The sequence below is a fragment of the Pituophis catenifer genome, unplaced genomic scaffold (assembly GCF_029215685.1).
Source record: "Pituophis catenifer annectens isolate HBS135680 unplaced genomic scaffold, rPitCat1.0.hap2 SCAF_2, whole genome shotgun sequence".
Taxonomy (NCBI): Eukaryota; Metazoa; Chordata; class Lepidosauria; order Squamata; family Colubridae; genus Pituophis; species Pituophis catenifer.
The window spans coordinates 86,088,275-86,115,004 of NW_027256882.1; the positions used below are offsets into that span (position 1 = coordinate 86,088,275).

At 40.8% G+C, this 26,730-nt stretch overlaps 1 protein-coding gene across 2 annotated transcripts; it reads left to right on the top strand.

Moving 5' to 3' along the window:
- The first annotated feature begins 636 nt into the window (after positions 1–636).
- HYAL2 (hyaluronidase 2) lies at positions 637–13,588 on the top strand. 2 transcript variants are annotated; one of them, XM_070937083.1, is made up of 5 exons: positions 637–698; positions 926–1,160; positions 2,923–3,895; positions 11,306–11,395; positions 12,346–13,588. In XM_070937083.1, the coding sequence occupies exons 3-5, from the start codon at positions 2,966–2,968 to the stop codon at positions 12,748–12,750; spliced, it is 1,425 nt and encodes a 474-aa protein (XP_070793184.1). In that variant the 5' UTR covers positions 637–698; positions 926–1,160; positions 2,923–2,965; the 3' UTR covers positions 12,751–13,588. The 2 variants fall into 2 exon arrangements, with proteins under 2 accessions (XP_070793184.1, XP_070793183.1); XM_070937082.1 differs by having other exon boundaries at positions 926–1,148.
- Positions 13,589–26,730: the final 13,142 nt, after the last annotated feature.

Below are 26,730 nucleotides of genomic sequence, written 5' to 3' on the forward strand. Positions count from 1 at the left end.
GAAGAGCAACTATAGGACTTGATGTCTTACTATGGATATTCCCCCCTTACAGAATCGGAGAAGGGCAAATACAACAATATAATACAATACATTCTCCGATTCTGTAAAAAAAACAAAAACAAGAGTAAGACATCAAGTCCTACAGTTGCTCTTCTGATGGGTTGCTTAAGGGTACCTGTCTGACTACAAAAGAATCCAGCTACTTCTTGTGCCCCAAGCGAGGCTCGGCTCACCGACAAACTACTCCGTCTAGGAAGAAATTAATTCTTGTTTCTTTAAGAGGCGAGCCACGCTTGGCGCACAAGAAGTAGCTGGATTATACCAAGTGACCGCCATAGGTGGGGGGAAGCATTCAGATCCAGCAGACACATATGCATTATACTGTATTTATAGCCGACGGCGAAAAATCAAGATTCTGGAGGATGTTATGTCATTTTTTTTTCTCTCGCTTCCAATATTTCTCCCAGAGCATTTTGCTGGAACGAACTTTTTCGTCGATGGGGGAAACTACCCCCTGTCTTTAACTCAGCATCGTTCCGTCCCCCCCCCCCCCCGATCTTTTAAAGGAAAAGTTGAGGCGCCGGGGAAGAAGAGTGGGTGGTACCGGGCTCACGGTCCCTTTAAGAGCCGAGCGCTCTGTGCCCGCGAGGATATTGTACTTAAAAGCTGGCAAGGGGCTCGATGAGTTAAGTAGCCAGGTGAGTTCTTACAAGGAGAAGCCCGGGGGGGGGGGGTTTGCGGGTGTTTGAAATGAGGGGGGTGGGACTTATGGACGAGCTACTTGGAAGCAGAATCCAGAGCTTTGCTGACAATTTGAATCGGCAAAGAATGGCTGAAGCTGGGAAGAAAGAGGCGCGTGGGGAAGGGGGGGGGGTGTTTAATGCGGGTTGTCCGAGATCGCTTTTAAGGTGTTTTGTTTCTGCAGAGCCGAGATCCTGATTCGGGGAATCCCTCAGCTCGTCTGCGGAAGGCTCGGTTTTCCTGCGAGGCTGCGGATCCCTTTCTGTGCTTGGTTTGGCAAAGCTCCTAACCCAGTTGATTGAAATGCCTGCTCGATCGGAGCCGTTGAATGGAAAAATAACTTCTCCGTAAACTTTTCTCCAGCGCCCCCCCCCCCTTCCCCCCAAACCTCCTATGAATCTCTCGGGGTGAGGAATCTGGTTTGTATCTTGGCTAAACTAACAATTTCAAACTCCTGAATTTAAGGGCGCGTTAGATCGCTTTCGCTCACTCGGAGCGTAGCCCCCTTTTTAAGGGGTTGTGGTAGCACGTGGGGATGCGCTTCTCCGGTCCTGCACACGCCGCGATCTATTTCCTTTCAGCTGCGGATTTTTCACACTCTGCTGAGGCTTTTCTGCCTCTCGTCTGGTTGCTTCAGGAGGCGCTCCTGAAGGCCAGCATTCTTGTGTGGCTTTGTTAGTTCAACAGTTGCTGACATCCACATTTTCCCCCTGCGCCTTCCTCTCTCCCTTGTTATTTGATAGGGGTTTCTTTTCGGGTTTTTCCGCCAAAGAAAGCAACTTTCAGAGAGCTCTTTTGCTTGAAAACTTTAAAGCTTTAGTCCCATTAACCAAGTAGGAGGGTGGGAGCTGAACTTCTTGCAACAGGAAAGGCTTCCACTAGTACAAGTTGTGGAAAGAGCTGGGAGGGGGGGGATGGTTTCTAGCCAGCTCATTTTCTTTCAACTGAAGTTAAAACATCTTTAGACATTACAGAAATTTGAGGGGGACGTGTAGGGTTCTTCAAACTGTTTCACAGAACCCTAAAGTTGCTTGAGAGAGTGGGGGAGGGGGGAGTTTGCTGAAATTCAGCCAATTTTCTTTCACCAGAATTTTGCCTCTTGATTGAGTTTCTAGGGGTTTTTTTTGAAACCCAAACAGGCTCCAGGTCCTAAAAAAGTTTGAAAACTATTGCTTCAGAAGAACTAAGCCTATTTGGGGAGAGATTCCATAGAATTCTTTAAACCCCTCTGCCCCAGATTCTGTTGAAATAGAATTCTTTTGGGAGACTTCTCATAGCCCTAGCACACTGAAGGGAGCATTTCCTATTCCACAGTCAAATTGATTAACTTGTTTCTTTGCACTCTGAGTGTCAGAGTGCTTCTGATGGACTCAAGAGTCCATGGTGCTTCTGATACAATTTAGATGTTCATACTGAGTCAGGCAACGTCCCTTTGGGAGGCAAAATAAGAATATTCCCTGTGAAGTGTAGTTGCATTACTCGTGAGCCTGGAATTGTTCAGGAGATATATTACATGCATGTCATATACTCTTGAGTCTTAAGGCTTCGAGGAAGCAAAATGAATATGACTGTAGTATTTACTGTTGATTGTTTGCTTTTGTTCATTTCTGTAGCGTGTAGGAGGAATTGCTCCAGTCTCAGGCGAAGAGCAAATAGATTTTGACAGGTCATATAAGGGTTATACCTTAGCAGCTGTTTGAATTGTTGGCATTGCTGAAAAAGTAAAAGAATATTGGCTGCTGGATAGGCGCAGTCTTGCAACACTAGACTTTGTAGTAGGAATTCTAAGAATAAATAATCGTTTCGCAGCTCTGCTACAAACTTTGTTAATCAGAGTAAATCAGAATGTTAGGTACATCCTGATAAGGGTATTTCAGGTCTCCATTTTACATCCCAAATTAAGAAGGTCTGGTTTTCCCAACTTTTGAATACAATAAAAGGTTATTGTTGGCAGAACAGATTCAAGTTAAATTTGAGGAATTCTTAAAAAATAAAAATAAACATTGCCTGGTTAATAGCACAGACTAGACATTCCATTGCTTGAGAGGGATGGAGTTTCTACTTTGTTCCAGAACTACAGTATCTTGCCCAACATCGAGATCTCCAGATGTTTTAAGGATGCTACTCCCTTACTGCAGGTTATGGAAGGCTCGTAATAACGCTTCTTCTTTTTCTCTGCAGGCTTTAATCTGCCATCATTCTGTTTTTAAGTGACTTGGAGAGAATGCAGGGGGGCAATGCACTGGCAGTGCCATGGCTCATATTCCTAGCTGTGGCTGGTGCTCTTGGGCAGTATGACAAGCCTGCTTTCACCCCCATCTTCACCCGCAGGCCCTTTATTGTGGCTTGGAATGCACCAACCCAGGATTGTGAGCCTCGCTTCAAGGTTCAGTTGGACTTCTCTGTTTTTGATGTTCAGGCCTCGCCTAATGAGGGCTTTGTGGACCAGAACCTGACCATTTTTTATAGAGAACGCTTGGGCCTTTATCCCTACTATGATGCGAACAAAGTGCCAATTAATGGGGGTGTCCCACAAAACAGTAGTTTGGAGAGACATCTAATCCGGTTAACGGAGAGCATTCAAAAATACATCCGGTCCGATTCAAAGGAAGGATTGGCAGTCATTGACTGGGAAGAGTGGAGACCCATCTGGATCCGAAACTGGCAGCCCAAAGACATTTACCGGAATGCCTCTCGTAAACTCGTGCTAGCTCGGCGTCCTAAATTGCAAGAAGATCAATTGAAGAAGGAGGCCCAGTATGAATTTGAATCATCGGCTTGTGATTTTATGAGGGAGACTCTGCGAAATGCCAAGAGCTTTCGTCCACGACAGCTCTGGGGTTACTACCTCTTCCCAGACTGCTATAACCATGACTATCGCAACAACCAAGAGAGCTACACTGGTCACTGTCCTGATGTAGAGAAGACACGGAACGATCACCTGGCCTGGCTCTGGAAGGAGAGTACTGCTCTTTTCCCTTCCATTTACTTGGAACGTGAATTGGCCAACACCATGAATGGCCGCAAATTTGTGAGGTCTCGAGTAAAAGAAGGCCTTCGTATTTCTCAACAACATCATGATAACTATGCTCTACCTGTCTTTGTCTACACCAGGCCCACTTATAGCAATCAGCAGGATCTTTTCTTGAGTGAGGTAAGAATACTTTCTTCTTGGAACTGAGAAACATTATTCAAGAAATTGGGATCTTGAGCAACAGTCTCCAATTCAGGGCTAACCAACTCCTGATACAATTGGAAGGTTACCTACTTGGTATAGAATGCACTCCCGTGCCCTGTACTGCCTCTTTTACTGCCATTCTGCACAGACAAAAATGGGGACTGGGTCCAGCACTTGGCCTGGCACAAAATCTAACTAATGGTCTGCTTTTGATTTCATAAATTACACTGTGACTAGGTTGCCGTATCAATCTCAGTTGATTAATCCATTATTTGCTTAACTATTGTGTGTTGAATAAATTATAATTAAGTGCATTTCTACATCATGCTAAATTATAGGAACCCTGATGGTGCAGGAGTTAGAATGCAGTATTGCAGGCTAACTCTGCCCACAACCTGGAGTTCGATCATGACATACTCAAGGTTGACTCAGCCTCCCATTTTTCCAAGGTCTAGTAACATGAGGACCCAGATCGTTGGTGGCAATATGCTGACATTGTAAACCACTCAGTGAGTGCTGTAAAGCATTATAGAGCGGTATATAAATCTAAATGCTATTACTATTGCTGTATATAAACCACAATTTGCTAACCCCGAGTATGCTAAGTTAAGAAAAAATCAGATCACATTAGGGTTTAGTGTAATGTATAAACCCAGTCTTTGTGCAGAACCTAGTCTATTAATTTAAAACTAGTTTCATATAAAACATTAGAAATAGTAATTTGCAAAGTGTTAATATGAGGAAAGCATCAAAGCATTAAAACAGCCACTTTCTGCATTAGACTCCAAGCATTCGCTTTGAAGATTATCCCTATGTATGTGGTCTGGGACCACCATCAAAATGCTGTGCATGCATATACATGAACATACATAATGGAAATAATCTTTCAATCTTTCAAAGCAGGTGGGTTAAGCTTTCTAGAGGATGTAGATATTTTAATACCCATGTGTTCATACCCATGTGCTTTTTACAACACCCATTTTTAGTACCTTAGGGAGCCCTAAGATGTTTTTTTTAACCTTGCAATTCTTGAAAAGTTAACATTTTGGAAGTTACCTTATTGGTAGGTATAATACCACAGTTCAGCAAGATCCAGGTCTTTCCCCACCAGATATATGATTAATATACCTCCTGATGTTTTACTCCTTTATGGAAAATAGAACACATCAGCACTTAAAAGCACTGTTTTGGAAATATATTGGCCTAATAGAATTCTAAGAAGTTTATGGAGCAATGTGATGAGAACAACTGCTTTGGTCTATCAGTTGGACCTGCACTGCACTGATTTAGAATAATTGTGTAAATATCTAGATAGGGAACATTCACTCCAATTTGTGGCTCCAAAGGGGCTAACAAATATTCATACACAGTAGATATAATTGAGGTTTAATTGAACATCTAAAAGGATGGCTTAAATTTCCTCCTAAATTGAGGGGAGCCGACTGCAAGGGCAATTTGTTCCATAGTCTATACCACTTCAGGAGAAGGCAGAATTGGCTGTTGATATTAATAGTAGAGTGTTGCACACCTGCAAAAGATCCCCCATAGAAGTTTGAAGATTGTGCGGTGGGAGGTATGGACCTAGGAAGTCTTGCAAATAATCTGGATCAATTCTGGATCCAAGACCAAACTACAAATCTGGTCCTTCAAGGTACAATAACTCTGTGGAGAGTATGCATATGTCAAATCCAAACCTAAAATTGGTAACAACCCTGTCTTGTCCAAATTCTATCTGTTCTGTACCCAATCCTTTGTGGCTTGGAGACATGGAGCTTTTCAGTTGTGAGTTTGCAGGAAAGAAATGTAGCTGGCTGTTACCACATTATCCTTCCCAGAAGGTTTGTGTATTTACTTATTTATCAAATTTAGGTACCACCCATCTCTCAGAGTGACCCAAAATATGGGTCATCAAAATTGATGGTTCTTAGAGCCCCCTTCCCCGACAACTGGCCAGTTCGCAAGCAGCTGAACAGAATTTTCCCATGCTGTCTTCTACTAGTGCCTGGACGAATGAGGTCTCATTTTTATATACTTATATGTAGTTCTCTGTGTGTAATATATATATACACATACTTTGTATATTTCACCTATCATGTGTTAAGCACAAATCTATGCAGCGCTCCAGATTGAAAGATAAAAAGGTGATTTGAAGTGGGTACGATATATATGATGTAATATCTGCTATCTTCAACTTCTTTAAAGAATCTTTTTCTGAAATCTCCAAACTGCCCTCTATGTTGCCATGTAATTCCTGGAAAAGCCATACAACATTTATGCATCAGGAGTTACAAAAAGATGCTTTAGGAGTGCTGAACATGCTCTCAAGCACATTTCTGCCTTCAAAACTGAAGCACTGTAAACTCTATTAAAATTCCAGAAAGAGAAGGAAGCCGTTGAGTTGGATCCCTATCCCAACTAATTCAAACAGCACTGCAAAAAACAGCCATCGTGGTCTAGGTGGGTCTTTTAATTGGGATTCTACATTAAACAGGTGTAATTGAAGTAAACATGGCCTTTTAATGGCCAGAAAATGTTGAGGAGGTAGAGAGGATTTTCTTTTCTCTCTCTCTCTCTTAGGGTGTTTGGGACAGTTTGGGAATTTCTTTGTTTCTCATCTTGAACCCCATTAAGCTTGTTTTAGGATTTCCAAATCTAAAGGAAGAAATGGTTATTCCCAGGCATGAACAGGGGTTGATGGAAATCTAGAAGTGCAGTAATTGATACCCTCTTCCTTGCGATTATGAGTAATGGCAACTGGGGTACTTGAGTGCTGGGGACACTTTCCTTCCAGCCTTTCGGAAGTTGCATAAAAATGCTTTTGACAACTGTTGGAATATGGATCATTTTTGCTTTTTTCTCAGTATGTTTGAAGTTTGTGGTAGAAGGTGCTGAAGCAAACTGGAGCTGCAGCTTAGTAGATTTAAAAGAGCTGTGATTTTCTCTGTAAATGCCTTGTGTTTGCAAAGTGCTGATGGTTATCTTAAAATAAGAGATATATGTAATAGTAATCTCAATGCACTTCTTTATTACTATAATTCATATTTCTCTCATGCTTAGCAATGGTACAATTTTGCACTGAAGCCTGCAGTGTGTCTAGGCCGTCAAACTACCATTCTATGGGGCTGCTACTTCTATGAAGTAAAAGCTTGTAAGAGGATGCTTTTAATCCCTGCAACTAGAAAATCATTGAGATGTACTAAGGAGTGCTTTGAAGATAAGCTGTACAATGAAGCATCAAAATGAATATAGACATGTCTAGACAAAGATAACTAGCAGCTCAGCCATTTTTTCCAAATTTGCTGCCTTTTCAGTTAGTATAACAACAACCAACATTAGGAATATGAACCATTGAATTCTGACAAGTACAGTTTCATATGTTGAGTGCAGTCAGGCTGAATTAGTCTGATCCAAGGTCTAATTAGCTGGGTTGTTGCTGGTGATAAAACTGGAAGTTTAAGCATTTTGTGGCTAAAGGGTTACCGGTAGTACCGAAAGGATTTATTATCCACTATCCCTATCCATAACCTAGAATCTTTTCTTTTACACTTCTTACAAAATATTGGACATTCAAGTTGTATACCTACAGTTTGAAACCTGCATCAACAGGTAACCAGTGCTGAAACTCAAATGAATGTTTGAATTATTGATTTTGCTTCTACTTTTGAGCAGTGGCTTCTTCTCAGTTCCCAAGTTATGTTCCAAACTGCATTCATTCATTCAAGAACATTGGGCGGCCATTGTAACAGCAAAAGAAACATTTTTGCTATAAGTTATTGGATCCATCCATACTCCCTGCTCCACCTCATTTTCTGCGGATTGATCTGCATAGGTAATAAACTGTCATGGCAAAGTAGCACACATTACTTTCCAGTCTTGGGTTACTGGATATTACTAGCTGTTCACATTCAGATCAACATCTCTGCAAATATGGAGGTGGGCAGATCTATATATTGGTCATTGTCCTCTAATTTCCAATGGTAGCTGGCCCTTCCATTGAAAAGCTGATGAGTTCGGTTATTAGTGAGTGGAATGTTGAGCCTGAAGGATAAATCTTACCTTAGAGTTATCCTTTGGCTTCTGAACCAATTATGAGCACACCTAATATTAAAAAGGTGAATTTGATGAATCTAGTATGATCACTTCCTTCTTGGGAGTAAAACTGGCTTCCTGTTACCAGTGAAAGGATCAGGGTAGCTCAGCCCCTTGAAGAGTTACTTGATTATCTGGCTTAATAGAAAGGTAAATTATGATGTGGAAGTAAGGATGAAAGCAAAAGGTTGAAAGGGTGTCTGGTTAATGTACTCATTGGCATAAGACTGAAAAAATGTTATTTTCATCTGGGTGAAGTTCTCTTTGCTTGGCTTTGCTTCTGACCCCCTCTACTGATGGGCTTCTTTGATCTACTCTTAAGTTGTCAGGCTAAAATAGTAAGCATTTGCAGAGTCCAGGCATCAGAATCAAACTAGAGCCTATTTTGCAGCCACTATAAGTCTTGTCATCCTATCCTGGCAAACCCAATGGGCCCAGAGTGGTGCTATTAGATCAAATGCCCTGACAGTGATTTCTTGGTTGGGTGGAGGTACCATGATGTTCACTGATGATTTACTAGTCCATTGGAGAGAGAGTTGTGCTCCACAAAGAAGTTGTGCTCCAGAAAGGAATATACTGTAGAGGAAAGTATGGGTTGAATAAGAATAGTAAGTCAGACACATTTTGGGGTTCATCCATCTTGGAGACTATTCCTTGAGGAAGACTTTGTGTTCTCTACAGCAACCATGGGTTTATCTATGATAATCTCTGGCCCACTTATAGAAATATATTTAATCTTACCTTTGCTTGCAAGCAGTTGGTTTGTAATCCAAACATGGAGGACATGTGCTTGGTTCTTTGCGGTGGTCAAACCTCTTCTATATAAGTTTTGAAACTTTGCAAAGTGGAGGGGTCTGTATCTTAGAATCTGGAAGACAGAGGAACCCAGGAACTTGGTATGACTTTCCTCTCTCATCATAATCCTTGGGGTCACTTTATCTCTAGGAGACAAACAAAATGATGCTTGGAATACTAGTGAAGGATGATAAAACATGAATTTCACCTAGCATGGATACAAGCTCGTGTGCGAGCCTATGAAATATCAGTTGCACTCCTGTGTCCTTGTTTAAGGTTAACTGATCTCTACTAGGGAAGGATCACCTTGCTGTTGTGATGTGTTTGCACAATATTTTGCTGATAAAGTCTCTCACAGTCTTGACTCTTCATGGGCAGAATTGGGTGACTGAGGTGACAATCTTGAGATATTTCCTGGAATTCCTTTTAGTCTCTGCTATGATGAAGTGGATAGATGCTCTTTGACATGAGTTCTTCCACCAGTGTTAAATCTATGCTCCTCATGGTTCCTTTTGGGATGAGGGAAGAATGTAACAAGATGGGCCCAAGTGGTAGTCAGTATGTCTTTGGGGAAGGACTGATGCCAGCTACCCTGAAAAAGATGGTGGTACTGTATTCTTTCTTTTAAAAATCTTTCCCTGGTGCAGTTCATTTTGGACAACTGTTAGTTTGTCTCCAGCCTTTCCTTTTTGGATGTATCAGTTGCAATTGAGGCTTTGCTAACTGTGACTCTAAATTACTGTAAAGTGCTCTACATGAGGCTACCTTTGAAGATCAGAAGAAATTACAGTTTGTTCCAAATTTAGTTGCTCACTTCTTGGTGAATGAGACTCTCCAGAGCCATGTGACTCCTGGGCTGTTAGTTCTATGTTGGCTGCCAGTAAAGTGCCTGAAAATTTGGCAATTCCTAAGTATCTTCAGGGCGAAAGATCAACAAATCAGCTCACCCAGTAATGCAAAAAAGGATGAATAGTGCCCCATTTGGGAGACATGGGATAGTTAAACAGTATTTCTCAGTAATGCCCCCTGTTTTAAGGAAGCCAATCAAGGCTCATCTTTTCTGGATGCCGAAGCAAACTGAACACTTCCAGTGTGCTGAAGGATGACGGGTTGATGCTATTGAGGGTTATAAAGTATTCCTGTTCTTAAGAGTTTAATATTTATATTAGTAATGTTCTGTTGATGTTAATGATTGAGGGCCCCTGGCAATTGTGTCAGAATACAAAAGAAAAAAATTTGCTTGCCACAGCTAATGTAGAAAGCTACTTGCTAGATTATTGTGGAATAATAATAAGTGGAATAATAATAAGTGGAACAACTTGCCTCCAGAAGTTGTAAATGCTCCTAACACAGGAAGTTTTTAAGATGAGATTGGATAACTATTTGTTTGAAATGGTATAGGGCCGTGATGGCGAACTATTCTATTCTATTCTATTCTATTCTATTCTATTCTATTCTATTCTATTCTATTCTATTCTATTCTATTCTATTCTATTCTATTCTATTCTATCCCCATTCCCATTCCCATTCCCATTCTATTGATTTTCCCCACCTTTACTTATAAGTAGCTCAAGGTGGCAAACATTCACAATACTCCTTCCCCCTATTTTCCTCACAACAACAGCCCTGTGTGATGGGCCAAGAGATAGTGACTGGCCCAAAGTTACAAGCTGGCTTTTATACCTAAGGCAGGACTATAACGCATAGTCTTTTGGTTTCTAGGCCAGCACCTTAAGCACTACACCAAAGTTGTATTATTTGAAAATACAGGATGACAGACAAAGATATGGAGTAGGACTACGGTCTAGTAAAGCAATTTGGCCAGGCAATTTATGAAGGGAAAAGGCACGTTTTTTCTATTTCCTATTCAGGAGATGATTCATCTGCTATGATTCTGCCAGAAATATATTACTTCAATACCCAAAGGTTTTGAATAATAAAAGGACCTTTTTAAAGCTCTTTTTGCTAAAGATTTAGACCCACGTTTAAAATATTATTTGTTTTTATATAACTAATAGTAATTATTAGTAACTTATTTGCATCCATTCTAAGCAGGAAAACATTTTACTAATCAGCTAATGTCCAATTTTAGTACTTATATGCTTGTACAGCTTGTCATCAACTTATAACCATTCATTTGGTGACTGTTCTAAGTTACAACGGCACTGAGAAAAGGGATTTATGACTGTTTTTCACTCCATGACTCTTGCAGCATCCCCATGGTCACATGATCAAAATTCAAGACACTTGGAAACTGGCATGTATTTATGACAGTTGCAGTGTTCTGGGGTCAAGTGATCACCTTTTTTTTAATCTTAAGCAAAGTCAATGGGAAAGCCAGATTCAGTTAACAACTGCAGTGACAACTGTGGCAAGAACGGTCGTAAAATGGGTCAAAACTCACTTAGCAACTCTCTTGCTTAGCAGTGGAAATTATGGGCTCAGTTGTGATCATAAGATGAGGAGGACTACCGGTAACTCTTTTTGGCTATCTCATTCCAGACAGATCTGATCTCCACCATAGGTGAGAGTGCTGCTTTGGGGGCAGCTGGTGCTATCTTCTGGGGAGACGCTGGAAACACTGGAAGTAAGGTATGTATTATTTCCCCTCCCTCCTCCCTCATTCCTACTTTATATGATCTCATGCTAAGCCTCACACACAGTAGTTTTCCCGTGGATCTCTTGAACAAACCTTTTGATCTCTCTTCTGTTAGGAGCATGTCAGGTCCTGTACACTTTATCAAACGGCTACTATCCCAACAATGCCTCCCTGACTGTTCTCAGTCTCATTGGTGTTAGGTGGAGCTGTTTGGACAAGTTGTAAGAGAGCTTATTAAGAGGCGGGCTTTGCACATTTCTGGAAGGATGTAAACGTAAGAAAGGAATTATGATAGGTATTTTGAGTTACAGTAAAAAAAAATACTTTACATCTTTAAAATATGTAACTTTTTTATGAGCATAGAGCTAATTTACATTCTTCAAGTTGTTAATAAAGAATAAAGATACAAAAAAAAAGAGAGATACTGAAGCAAAGTTTAAAAAGTAAAACAAAAACATCATAAGGATGAACTTTCAATTACTGTTTTTCCCCCCTTTCCCTTTCATATCCCTAACCTCTAATCTCTACTTAAGTATTGATACTTTGTTTGGAATATTGAAGGTTGTTGCTTAAATTTATTTGAATAATTTCATCTGATATTTTGATTGCTCTCTCCTTGAAAACCATATTCCAAATGCCTATGCCTGTCTCGCTATATGATGTATCATATGGAAAGGGAGCTAGCTATTCCTGCTTGAATTGAGTTCAACGTCTGTTCAGAATTTCTATATTTTGTCATCGCTGCGTATTCTCCAATATTGGTCTCAATTCTTCTATTGTTGGCAGGGTTTTACTTTGCTGGTGTTGTGAATTTCCCTTGATCCTTCTCATTTTCATTATATCCACGAACATTTTGATGGCATTTGTGAAACAAATCCTTTATATGTTGGACCCGTTTCCTGCCTTCTCATATTTTACTCATTCGGATTTTCTTCTTCTGCAGAAAAATTGCCAGCTGATTAAAACATACATAGAAGAGCCCCTTGGCCGTTACATCATCAATGTGACAACCGCAGCTGAGCTCTGTAGCCAGACTCTTTGCAGGGGCCATGGCCGGTGCCGCCGCCAAGAAAGTGAGGCCAGCATCTTTCTGCATCTCAATCCAAACACCTTCCAGATCTACCGGAATGAATCCAAGCATCCAAAGCCACTCATGGGAGCCAAAGGGAAGCTCTCTCAGGCAGACATTTCCTTCCTACAAACCAACTTCCAATGCCATTGTTACCAGGGGTGGCATGGAAAAGGGTGCGAGAAGCAGCTGAATCCACCCGGAGGTGGCCCCTCTATTTCTTACACGCTTGGACTCCAGTTGCTGATGACTGTCTTCCTTCTGGTCTGTTTGCACTAGGCCACCTCTCCAGTGGAATCTGTAGGGTGCAAGGGAATCCATGGTGCTTGGAACAATAGGAGAGGCGGTGCAATAGGCAAGGAAGGTAGGCGGCCAAGAAAAAGTAGGGGCAGAGCCCTTATATCTTTATTTAGCAGTAAAGTAGCAGACCTCTTAAAGAGACGGCTCTACCTCTCCCCTCAGCACTCCCAGCCCTTCATGAAGCAAAAGAGAAAGGATCCTTCTAACCACTGAGATTGCCTCTTCAGAGTACTGGACAAGTGGAAGAAAGGGTGCTTTAGAGACTGGCAAAGGAAGGATGCTTCACGGGGCATGACCTCTGTGGCCCTTGCCTTGGTTTGTCTGGTAGCTTCTTTTTATCACGGGAACCCATAACAACGCTGTAGGTCAGCTACCCAAAAGAGAGGCTCACACAAGGGACCTGGGGCCAGAGCACAGGGCCTCAGTGCCTACATCCAGTCCTTCATCCTTGCTTTGGATAAGGACTAGGAAGGGGCTGCTTGGCTCTTCTGTTTTAGGGAAGGGTGCCACAAGCAATGAGAGGCCTTGAAGCACAGGTGTGGAGGTTTCATGGAGCTGCTGTAATGAAGAAAATTGCTGCTGTTCCCCATCTCTTTAGATAGGTGGTAGAGAAAGAGGTGAGTCCAGGGGGATTACCTTGGAGAGTAACTTGGAAATCACTCTTTGCTGACTGTGGGGTGGGCAGCACAGTTTTTAATGGCCCAGATAAGGCAAATGACAGGGAAAAACATGCCTGGTTTGTCTGTGGCCACTGTCAACTTGGAAGCCTGCACCTCTTACAGGAAAACCAAAAAGTTTTACCTCAGAATTAAAGAGACACAGAGAAAATCATGTGTGTTTTGTATTGTGTGAAGAAATCTTGCTGCTTGCCCTGGCACTCTTTCTTCCCTTTGCTCTTTGCCAAGAGGGACATTCCAGCTGAAAGCAACCTCTAGTATGCAATAATGGATTTGGCCTGCTCTTTGCATGACTTCCCCAGGGCAAAATTTGCCTTTGTCACAGAAGGTGGTCCCTTGATGGTGCCGATTTCAAGCTAGGGAGAATACCATATAGCCTGTGCTTGATAGAGAGGGTCCTGGCCTCTGCTGTGACCAAAGGGATAAAGATCAATTGCAACAGTTGTCTTTTTCATTCAGAGTGAGGACGGGGGAGGCTCACTTGCCCTCTTCTGGAGCAAGCACTTAGCTAACAAAACCTTTGCCCAGTTCTTCCTGTTCCTTGCCATGAAATCAGTGCACTCTCTTTAGCGAAAGCTAGGCTGCTTTCGTGGGTCTGTGGATCTCGTGCAAGAAAAACAGGAGAGGGAATTCCCTAGATTAAGCCCTACTTATTTCTTCCTTGTGAAGAATAGCTGGCATTTTGTTGTTACTGTCTTTTAAATCGGCTCCAAAGTTTAGCAGAGCCAGACCTCCCATTTGACAAAATGCAGAAGCTCCCACAACCAGCCTATAAGGAGGAATGAACCAAGACATGCCAAGATATTTTGTTTTTCAGTATAGTAAATGTTCCAAGCTTGAAACATTTAAAGCAACAAGTGACCATTTTATTCCATTCTATTTCTATTTTTCACTATAGATAACATTTTGCAAAGAGACTTTTACAGATTAAAATCTCCCTGGCCAACCTTTCTGCAGGTTAGATATCAAATAACAACATGGATTATTTCCACATCTATTTGGTAATTTTAAGATAATAACTACTAGGGAGTGAGAGTATATTTCAAGTTCTTTATGGTGAGCATTTCAAATATTTTGAATTCTTTTTTGTCTGGGGGAACAAACCCATTGAAAAATATTTCCAATGAAACATGAGTTGGGTTTGGAAAAAACTTTTTAAAATTTTGTGCATACTTTACTGGTAAAACACATCTCAGTATTATAAAAGGGCTTCTTGGATCATGCTCGAGGAAATTCTGATACTTCATGGACTTCAGTCTTAATGGAAATTTTACCAGAGTAGAAAGATGTGGTAGAAATCTAAAACGCTTAACTTGATCAACAAAAGGCAGAGATATAAAAAATTAACACCGCCCCCCCTTCCATTGATTTTGCAGGACAAAATAAATAAGCACTGAACTCCTTTTGTCAAATTCTTGGCACTGGTAACTTGTTTTGTTTTCTTTATCAGAACCATTTTTAACCTTCCAATGATCGAACTGGGAATTTGAAGCCTTGTACACATGTGGCCATTTGTTTCATGAGGTTAGATTGCATGTAGTTGTGTACAAAGGACAAATACAATTGTTTTTCAGGATGGGGAGGTGCCATTCTTTTACACTTTTACCTTGAAATGGGATGTGGCTTATACCAATCCTTGCTACTCCCCCAGAATGAATCTGTCTACTATATAACCTTGGAAGTATATCTTCTAGGTATGACTCTGGTATGACAGTGATCAAGGTGGTTAAATTGCCAAGTTCTTATTTTAAATTGTTGCTCAGGGACTGTGAGCCTAACCCATTGCACATTTCTGAATTGTTCTCCTAAAAGCACTAGCTTTTAGCACTAGTGAAAATATCAAGGCCACTGAATTATAAATGACGTTACCTGTTCACAAATGCAAAATCTCTCAACCACCTTAGCAGAGAACATGGCTAGAATTCAGTGACGTGGTCTGTCTGTCTGTATCCCTTTGTTCCAATTCTAAAAGGTTGGTTTCTCCCGCCTCCCACTACTTACGTTCTGCTGCACAAAACGTTTTCCACCCCTAGTTTAAAAAAACGCAGCTGCCATTGGAGATAATATAGTTGCTACTGCACAACGTAGTTGGCTGGATAATTAAGAAAGCAGTGGGAAGAACATAAGAAGACTAAGCCAGAAAAAAAAGAGGAATGTTTTTGTAGCTGTTCTGTTGGAATTCCTCTGCTGGTGAAGTTCAAAAATGACTGTGTTGGTTGATGCTGAATCAAGGGATCTACACTAGTAGGTGGTGAAAAATGCTTTTTTTTTTTTTTTTGCTTCTCTACTTTTGCCCTTTGAGATTCAAATCCTATTGACATTTGGAGTCTGCTTAAACATGCCATGATTTTACTATTTGTCCTCACAATTCCAGCTTTTATTAAAAGCTCAAATAAAGTTTGAATACATGGACTAATCAGCAAGAAGCTGCTGGAAGGAAGGAAACAAAAGACTGCTACAAGTAGCTACAGGCAAGGATTCTGTTCAAGTAAACCAATGGATGAAATTCAGCTGTTGTAACCACTTGCACCCATATGCTTCTCTCTGCTTTTTAGTTCTGGTAGTAGATCCATTCTCCTTAATTCTCCTTCAGACAGCATCACCATCAGATGGATTTGTAACTGGATGACCAACTGCACTCAATGGAACTGCATCTACATGGAATGAAGTATGCAGTGGGGTACCCCAAGCTCTGTTTTAGGCCCAGTACTCTTCAACATCTTCATCAATGATTTGGATGAGGGTATAGATGGAGAACTCATCAAATTTGCAGATGACACTAAGCTAGCAGGAATAGCCAACACTCCAGAAGATAGGCTTAAGATACAGAAGGATTTTGACAAATTTCAACATTGAGCAGTATCTAACAAAATGAAATTCAGTAGTGAAAAAAGTAAGGTTCTACATTTAGGCAAGGAAAACCAAATGCACAGGTACAGTATAGGTGGTACCTCGCTCAATAGTAGTAACTGTGAGAGGGATCTTGGAGTCCTAGTGGACAATCACTTAAATATGAATCAGTAGTGTGCTGTATCTGCCAAAAAACCCAACAGAGTTCTAGGCTGCATTAACAGGAATAGAGTCAAGATCACGTGAAGTGTTAATACCACTTTGTAATGTCTTGGTAAGACCACACTTTGAATACTGTATCCTGTTTTGGTCCTCATGATATAAAAAAGATGTTGAAGACTCTAGAAAGAGTGGAGAGAAGAGTAACAAAGATGATTAGGGGACTGGAGGGTAAAACACCTAAAGGCAGGACCAAGAATCAATGGATGGAAACTAATCAAGGAGAGATGCAATTTAGAACTAAGAAGAAATTTCCTGACAGAACAATAAGTGGAACAACTTGCCTCCAGAAGTTGTGAGTGCTCCAACATTTGAAGTTTTTAAGAAGAGATCAGACAACCACCTGTCTGAAATGGTATAGGGTTTCCTGCTGGACTAGAAGACCTCCAAGGTCCCTTCCAACTCTGTTATTCTATTCTATTCTATTCTATTCTATTCTATTCTATTCTATTCTATTCTATTCTATTCTATTCTATTCTATTCTATTCTATTCCTAATAAGGATACTCATTGGCTATTGACATATTGCAGTTGGTAATTGTTGACCTTGTATTTCTCATTCTAGTAGAAGGGCACCCCCTGGTGCCACAAAAGAGCTAGCAAATCCATTATCTCCCGCCTAGACCAATAGAGATTGTAGTTATGTTTACATGGGTAGTAATGTCTCATTTCCTTTAAAACAAAAACATCTATGAGCCTCAGGCAGTGATTTCTCTAGGATGTATTCTGCAACATTGCCTATCAGATGGCAGGCAGGTTACGGTAAGGCCCATCAACATCAGTTTTCTCCTGAGTGCATATTATCCCCCAAAGTAGGCCTGTATGATTCCCCTGAGAAAAGACTCATAGACTCATATGTAGTAAAGACCCTAAATCAGAACATATTTTCTATCTTTTATTATTTCATTCCATCTCATCACATAGATTGCATGGTTCCCTTGAGATCTGGAATATGCCGAATACCCTCAGATTCTATATCTGTTTTGTCACTGTAGTTCAACCATTTGCCTTGGTTTAAGACAATTAATCTTTGGATTCTTGAAATTAAGCAAAAAATTATTTTAGTATTTAATCATTAAACATGAGTTAGAATAAGGACATGAAGCGAGTAAAGAATATTAACTATAGCTTAAAATCTATTTCACAAATTTGGCAATTCAGCATTCCAGAGCTACAACATAGAATAGATGCTCAGTTTAACAGAACACAAACGTATTTCATGCAAACCCATGATAATTTAAACTTAAAACATGGTTTCCGAGAGTGTTATTATTGATGTCACAATTATGTCTTCTGCAGTTGTATTGTTGACGGATCATTTTAGACAAATCATGATTTCTGAACATCTCACAGTTGGTGGGATCCATACAACACATAAAGCCAAAACCAAATAAACCACTTGGCTCAGTGTAAACCAGTTCCATCTACAGCTTTCTCCAGGAGAGATCTCTCCAGCATGGGCTTAGGGTACTGAAATTCAATGTGTCTGGAGTACATTATAGTAGATTGCCTGAGGCAGATGTACTGCAACCTCAGACCAATTTTGTACAGGGAATATTGAGAAATCATTGCTCAGTAGGAGAACATAGGGAAAAAAAATGTTGTTGTTTTTTTTAATCCCTGTTACTGCCTGTAATAGAGGCCTCCAATAAGTTTCAGAAAGTCGGAGGGAGAAAAACCAAGAGTATAGCCATCCATTAGAATAGAGGGCACAAAATCAGATAGGACTACTGACCAAAGACAAAATATAAGGTGGTGAGGTGTAATGGTTAGCATGGTCTAACTAAGACTTTGAGGGAACCAGGTTTCAATTCTTACTCAGCCATAAAGTTTGATAAGTGACTTTGCGTAATATGATACAGTTGGGAAATGTCAACTTGTAAACCTTGAGCTGCTGGGAAGAAAGCTATGCACCACGTGAAATATGGCAGTTCACACAGGTAGATAGGAATAAAGCCTTAATCATAACAACGATGTCAAGAGGACCTATATTCGATAGATTTTAAAACATTAGCTTTGTATTATTTTATTCTTTTTGGTGCAGCAGTACGTTTAAACTACATATTTACACCAGTTCTAATGTGACAGAGAAGGAAGAAAGGAACATCCCATTCAGCAGCATTTATAATATCTATCAATGGAAAGGGATAAATTGATATCCTCGTTGTTGTTAGTTGCGAAGTCATGTCCCACCCATTGCGACCCCATGGACAATGTTCCTCCAGGCCTTCCTGTCCTCTACCATCCTCTGAGTCCATTTAAGTTCACGGCTACTGCTTCAGTGACTCCATCCAGCCACCTCATTCTCTATCATCCCATTCTTCTTTTGCCCTCAGTCTTTCCCAGCATTAGGCTCTTCTCCAGTGAGTCCCCATTACACTTACAATGACAACCTCTCTCAATAAGGAGTATCCTAGGTGTCTATTTTTGCACTGTTGACGGATAAAACAGTTATAGCACTGGCACTGAAAGTTATTTATTATTTGTTTATTTATGAACCACCCATCTCCCTCAGAGAGGTAGTGTACAATAAAATATTAAAATATAGAAACATCATATTTAAAAGGAGGAAGAAGGATGATTAAACTGTTAAAAATTAGTTTAAAAGCTGAAGAGAGAATCTCAGGGCACCAACCAGCCCACAGCTGTGTGCTCCTCTGGCTCCCCTCACAAGGCCGCAGAGCCATGTTTTAACTCCTACTGTATTGGGAATTCCAGGAGAGGGGGGGCTTGTCTCAACTTGGGGGTGGGGGAGAATATTCTGCAATATTTGGCAGGGAAAGCTCTCTTCCTGAATCCCATCAGCTGGAGTTCTTTAAGGAACAGAGTCTGCAGTATACCTACTCTACTTGACCAGGTGGGATGGGCCAATGTAATGTGACAAAAACAGGTCTGTAAAAAGATGTTTTAAAAATCTTAAATGATGCTTCCAGGCAATCCAGCTTTCAAATATTAAAGAAATGTCATTTCTTTGTGACATTTAAATATATACAGAGACAAAGACTTCCACTACTTACAAGGACAGGCAATTTGTGCTGCACACTTTGGGAGACAAAGTGTATGGGTTCCTGGAACACAAGGCCAAGGGGGGGGGGGGTGTCATCATTTTTGCTTTGTTCAGGAATTCTGCTCCTGATCCCAATTTTCCAGCTGCAGGGAATAGGGCAAAATGACTGCCTTTTGCTGAGCCAGTCTGCAGAAGAAAATGGACTGGGTTCTGTGGACTGCCAGTAAAGGGGCAGAAGGCTGTACATTGCCTTGATATCGTTCAGCAAACAATCAGGAATTCACTAATCTTAGTGCCTGCTGGATCTGGCAGAAAGCAAACCCTGAGTCATATAAATAATTCCAAATCCCTCCATTTGAAAGAGGCCAGAAACCTTATTTTCTGCCCAACTCTAGTCCTTGCTGATATTCAAGATAAGTACTCCAGCCTGTATGCAGACAGAAGGGAACAAAGTGTAAAGCAATTTTGGGCTTTCCCAACTAAGATGCCAAAGATGGCTGGGTGAGCTACAAGATGTTTATGTTAGGGAGATCAAATTTTCTGTAGCTACAAGAAAGAGCCCCAAAGAAATAATTGTGAGGAAGAGCGGTAGGTCGAAGGACGTACACTCGCTGGCTTAATCCATGAGGAAGAAGGTGAGTTGCAAAACCTTCTCTCACAAGTGATCATTACCCTGAAATCAGGCCTGGGGGTAGAAATTGGGAAGGTCACCTTCTGGGAGCCTTGACTATTTCCCTGCTACTAGAAGAATGAAGGCCAGGTATGCAGAAGGTGCAGGACACAGTAAGGAAGGAGAGTGTTAGAAACTGAGGGAGGAAGGGGATGAAATTAGTGGCTTCTATGATGGAAACAGTAGGAGAATACCTTGTAGGGGAGAGAGGGGAGAGGGAGAGAGAGAGAGCATGAGATGTGCAATGGCTCCAAGCTGAGTCTATCACTGTCTTTGCCTTTCTGCTGTAAAAACAGGTGAAATCCAGCAGGTTCTGGAGAACCGGTAGTGGACATTTTGAGTAGTTCGGAGAAACGGTATCAGAAATTTTGAGTAGTTCGGAGAACCAGCAAATAACACCTCTGGCTAGTCCCAGAGTGGGGTGGGAATGGAAATTTTGCAGTATCCTTCCTCTGCCATGCCCACCAAGCCACGCCCACCAAGCCACACCACGCCCACCAAAACCAGTAGTAAAAAAATTTGAATTTCACCACTGTGTAAAATGTATACCACAGAAATGAAATAGCTCTGAGTAGAGGGGTCTTTAAAAATGGGCAACCAGTTGAGGTATGTCAGCCCAATGTGGCACTCCAGACAAAGAAGCAAATACCATATAGCCAGGACTACCTTTATTGTAACAGCAGTAACAGAGGTTTGCAAGTCTGAATATGCTTCTTCATGTGAACTAGAAATGGGCTTGCCTGCGGTCTTTTCTTGGTCTAGGATCAAACCCCTCTTATTTGATCATTACCTTGGTAGCAGCTCTTCCTCCTGTCCTCCAAGGCTATTCCCCTTGCCTTCTAAAAGGCATGTCTGAAGGACAAGTAGACAATCGGAAGATAGGCCCTGTAGCAGATTTTTGTTCCCTTTCAGAGTTTCTTTTCCTAAGGCTTGCTTTGTTCTTGTTTCTGTCCTTCCTTGATGGCCTCACGCTGCTACCTTTTCATTTCATGGTACTGGAGATAGTGGAGTTGCATTTGCTCTCTTTTCCTGCATTCTGCAAAGGCACCTAATTGTTAACTTCCCTGAAGACAGATTGGGTTAGATTTGATAATAAAGTTAGGCTGATAACCAAGGCATGGTATACAATGTCTTTGCCTTATTCGTTCTCCTTGTCCCAACCAAGGGAAACAAAATAATATGTAGTGAGCACAATCAGAAAAATAAATGGATATGCTTGCATCCCTCTCTCTCTCTCTCTTTCTCTCCCTCCCTCCCTCTCTCTTCTCTTCGGCCATAGACTTCATAATCAGGGGGAGATTTAAAGGTGGACAAGCTTTTGTAGCCAAGAGCCTCACTTCACTTTTTTTAAAGAGATGAGAGTGGCAAAGGGGATGGAGAAGTGTCTCATGTGTGGTTGAGATGGATCTGAAAGAGCCTTTATTGCTTTGGGTGTCTGTGTGTACATCATAGGCCTCTTTCAGAACTTCACATTTCATTTTGCAAGTTTCCCACCTCAAGATGGTGAGAAATGTCATTGTCTGCTTTTAAGCCCATGCTTCCAGAGGCCCCACAAAGAAGAATGGGGGGCTTTAATAGGTTTTTTTTTCCGGGGAGAGAGAGGGAAGGAAAGGGATTGAAATTCCTCCTCTACTTTCATTTCCTTTTATCATGTTAATACAGTCACATATCTGCCAGTCTACCATTGTCTAAGTCTCTCAGGGCTGTGATTCTAGCATGGAAAAAGGGGCCATGGGTGGCTAATCCTAATAACCCCAGAAATTAGTGCCTGCATTCATGGCCTAATGGATACCGTGTCTCTTATTTCAACATCAGGAGCTTTTGCAACAGACAGAGAACAATGCTTTCAATTTGTCTAGTGCCTGGAATAACATTTGTGTGCATCTCTGACTTGGCAGAAAGCCACATCAACTCTCTTCTAAAGTTTCCTTTCTTTCATATCACTACCATAAGCCGTGTCATCTCAGGAGACTGACTGAAATCTGTGTGACTCTCGACTCTTCTGAAATACCCGCTACTTAAATCATTCATAGGAATCATCCAGCTACATAGCATCGTCCAACTGCAAGCAAATCCCCAACGCTTACAGTCCAAGGCCAATTCAATTTTCCAGGACCAGAAACTGGCCTTCTGCCCCAACCCTATAAAACCATCTAGGGGAAAAAAAATGGCACAAGATGTTAAGAAATAACATGATCTCTTCTTCCATGGTATTTGCAGTTTTACATTTCATCTATGTTTTATTTTAGTCCTGCCCATGCTTAGAGAGAATATAATACGGGTAGGCCTACAGCCACAATGGAGCCTAACATTTTTGACGCTAAGTGAAACATTTGTTGAGTTTTGCCTCACTTTATGACTTTTCTTGCCACAGTTGTTAAGTGAATCACTGCAGCTGTTAAAGTTAGTAACACGGTTGTTAAGCGAAACGGACTTGCCCATTTGGCTTTGCTTGTCAAAAGGTCACAAAAAATGATCATGTAACCCCAGGACACTGCAACTGTCATAAATATGAGTCGATGGCAAGTGGCTGTACTTTGATCACATGGCCACAGGGATGCTGCAACAATAATTGTAGAAAATGGTAATAAGTCACTTTTTTCAATGCCGATGTAGCTTCGAAGCCACTAAACAAACTGTTGTAAGTCAAGGTTTACCTGTATGATATATGCACTACTGAAAAATAACAGAATCAGTGTTTCTTCTTTTCTCCTGCTATTACCACTGAGAGTCACTATGTGATGGGTAGTAGATGCAACAAAAATATATATACTGCTCAAAAAAATAAAGGGAACACAAGCAGAAGACATCCGAGATCTGAATGAATGAAATAGCCTTATTAAATACTTTGTTCATTACATACAGTAGTTTATACACTGCTCAAACAACTAAAGGGAACACAAAACTACTGTATGTAACGAACAAAGTATTTAATAAGGCTATTTCATTCATTCAGATCTCGGATGTCTTCTGCTTATGTTCCCTTTATTTTTTTGAGCAGTGTATATAATCAATAACATACACATTATTGAATTCTAGAACTACCAAATCTGGACTGCAAAATTTCCAGAACTCAAAGAAGTCATCCCTAGCATTCAATCCTAAGGAAACTGATGTCCATTGGATCACAAGGAGTCAGAAGCAACTGAACAATTAAACAAGTAGAGTTAATGTTTTTTTAATCTGTTTGCTGCTACCGAGTGGACATCTATGCCTTTACAGCTCAACTCCAGTAGCATTGTGGAATGCCAGGACACATGATGGTTTGTAATGAGAATTAATCAAACCATGGAGGTCCATCAGTGGTTAAATAAGAGATTCCAGACAAGAGCTATTTCGCTTGATAGTAGCAACTGCTTAACATAAAACTGTAGTTGCATTATTTGCAATCCTACAAGGGAGTGTGTTAGAGGCTTCTATAATTTGGATAAATTGGCTGCAAATAGATCAGTATTCTCTTAAACAAAATGGTGTGAGCTACTTTGGAAGAAAATGATTATCCCAAGTGTAGAATACACATCCAAAGGTTGGGTTCAAACTTCATGGTTAGGGGAGCCTCTGTGAGTTGGAAAGTCATAGTTTAGGGTGATGCATGGATTAAGGAATTGTAGTTTATCCAATGAACCACAGATGCAGTATAATTTATATCAGTGTTTCAAACATGGCAACTTTAAGATGTGTGAATTTCAACTCTCAGAATTTGAAGTCCCCACATGCTACATTTGCCAAGTTTGAAAATAACATTGATTTGGATTATTTGAAGTCCCAGCCAACCAACAAAAGAGTAAATCTAACCGGGCCCTTTTTATCTTCAGTCTGGCAGGAACCCTAAAATCTAAGGACTTTAAATATTGACCTAGTAATAAAAGAGTACACCTCTGATACTTACAGTCCCCTGCTGGGAAGGATTTGGAGCCTTTGGTTACTAACGCATAACTCTCCTGGGAGCCTGTTTTGGTGGACTGGGAAGGGAGAGGTCATTTAATATCCTGTAGCTAGTTCTTAAATAGCAAGCAAAAAGAAACAATGGGAGAGGCAAGGGCACACAATAAGATATTCAGCTAAAGCGTTTGCCCAAACTCGCTCGAGTTCCAGGAGTGGGCTACACCCACCTGCCAACATTTAAAGGGAGAATTCAGAAAACTCAGAAAAATGCCAAGATGCTATTCTTTTGGGAGAGTGTCTTTAAGCCCTTTCCTCCCATCCACATTTATGGAAAGGTTATTATAAAATGGCCAGAAGGAGAGCAGATCTATGGGCTCAAGTTGGGATGCTTTAATTATGGCATTAAAGGTGCATAATGCTGCCTTGGATTTCTTTTGTCCTCCCCCATTCTCCCAAAACAATCTTGATTCCTTCCAAAACTGCCATCAAATTACAATTTTTAATATGCAAAAAAGGGGGGAAATTGCATTGGAAGCAATTGTAATTATCTAATGTAATCTGTTTAACTGAAATACTACTTCACTTATGCAAATACTTTATCCTAGCCATGGCCAATTTATCATCCCCTTGTTGCCTATTTCTTGGAACAGGTCAAGTATTGCTCTGTTGCCTTTAGTGTGTAAAAAAAACCACACACATTTTAAAAAATAATATATGGGATGTATGGGTTGCTTTCCTTGATGCACTGTATATGGTTTTTCCTCTTTCCTATTTATCCCACTACAACCCTGCAAAGTAGGCTGGGGGAGAGAAACAAGGGGCCCAAAGTCACCCAGGGAATCTCTCCAGTACTAGCTCAACATTCAACCCTCTTTCTGTTCCTACTATCACAACATTCTGAATGCTTGCCAGATATGCTGGGTCACTCAATCCATATTCCCCATTCCATCTGGATCATATTCAGAGCCCTCTGCTAGTAGTGTAGAAAAGTGTCCATTGTTGTTGTTTTTAAAAAATAGGGCAGCTTTAAGGGAGCAGGGCGTGAATTGGGGCTGGATAACAGTAGGGTTTATCATCTCCTCAGAAGCATCTGGTTAAAGTGAAATCTTCTCCCAAATCTAGAGGAAGTCTGCATAAATTAACCAGGAGAATTTTTGCTTTAAAAATAGCTACTTTGATAGAAATAGTTTTACCAGTCAAAACCAGGAATTAGTACCAGATTTTTTTATGTGGTGCTGTCTAAATTGTCTTTTATTTCTCTGAATAAAATAGTGAGTTGCGTTCAATTCAGTTCTTATAGATCTTTCAGCCTGACCATGATTATCCACATTTTTATTTATAATCTTTTTATGGTCTCAAATATTAAATTGCAACATCTTCCAACTATAGGAAAATATGACATATGTAAGCAGACCAGTAATCTTCCAGGAATACTGTATTTCCCCTTTTAATTTCCTTTTAAGTTGCCAACTGCATCATTGAGAACTGATCTTTTCCAATCTGACTTTTAAAGTTAATGACATTTATATTTGATCAATTTACATAAAGTTTGATTTTGTTTATCTCTGGTAAAAGTGGTGTATTGCCAAAGAAGGAGGAGCAGAATAATCTAGTCATTTGTCTCCATGCCATGTGGCCAAGAATATTTGCCACTGGGAATATTTCTCTTTTTGTATTTTTACCCTTTGAATCCTCAGAAAAGGCAATGCAGGGGGAGAACCCACAGAGACGTTGGGGTAGATGCCAAGTGGAGCACCTCCAGGAAGTTACCCTAGAGTAGGAGGCAGGGCCAGGGTATGAAGATCAGTGATGGGTTTCAGCGGGTTCTGATCAGTTCTGGAGAACCAGTAGCGGAAATTTTGAGTAGTTCGGAGAATCAGTAGTAAAAATTCTGACTAGCCCCACCCCCATCTATTCTCTGCCTCCCAGGTCCCAGCTGATCGGGAGGAAATGGGGATTTTGCAGTAACCTTCCCCTGGATTGGGGAGGGAATGATGATTTTACAGTATCCTTCCCCTGGAGTGGGGTAGGAATGGAGATTTTACAGTATCCTTCCCTTGCCATGCCTACCAAGCCACTCCCACCAAGCCATGCCACTTCCACAAAGCCACACCCACAGAACTGGTAGTAAAAAATTTTGAAACCCACCACTGATGAAGACCCAAAGGCTCCTGGAAGAGAACAGAGACTTCAGTCTTAGAATAGCAATAGCACTTAGGTCTATATAACATTCCATAGTGCTTTACAGACCTCTCTGAGTGGTTACAGAGTCAGCATATCTCCCCCAACAATCTGGGTCCTCATTTTAGCGACCTCAGAAGGATGAAGGGCTGAGTCAACCTTGAGCCAGTCAGGATCAAACTCATGGCTGTGGACAGAGTTTGCCTGAAATCTTGCATTCTAATCACTGTGCCATCCCCAGAATAGCAATGTTTTTTTTAAACTTTTTTAAGCTTTAAAATGTGTAGACAGTATGTTGCTTGGAGAATTCTGGGAGTTGAAATCATTTTATAGTTGCCATTTCTGAAAAAAAACCCACATATACAGTCTCAGGCATTCTACTACAAACAGTTTCTATTGAATTTTCAGTCATATTTCTTCCCAAAGAAAATAATCTAATAAAGCTTTTGCAAATTCTCTTGTCTCTCTATA

Excerpts from the sequence above, each read along its gene's own strand:
- HYAL2 (XM_070937083.1), top strand. The coding sequence starts at position 2,966 with ATGCAGGGGGGCAATGCACTGGCAGTGCCATGGCTCATATTCCTAGCT. Across the intron at positions 3,896-11,305 it reads AGGATCTTTTCTTGAGTGAG|ACAGATCTGATCTCCACCAT; the intron begins GTAAGAATACTT and ends ATCTCATTCCAG. Across the intron at positions 11,396-12,345 it reads CTGGAAACACTGGAAGTAAG|AAAAATTGCCAGCTGATTAA; the intron begins GTATGTATTATT and ends CTTCTTCTGCAG.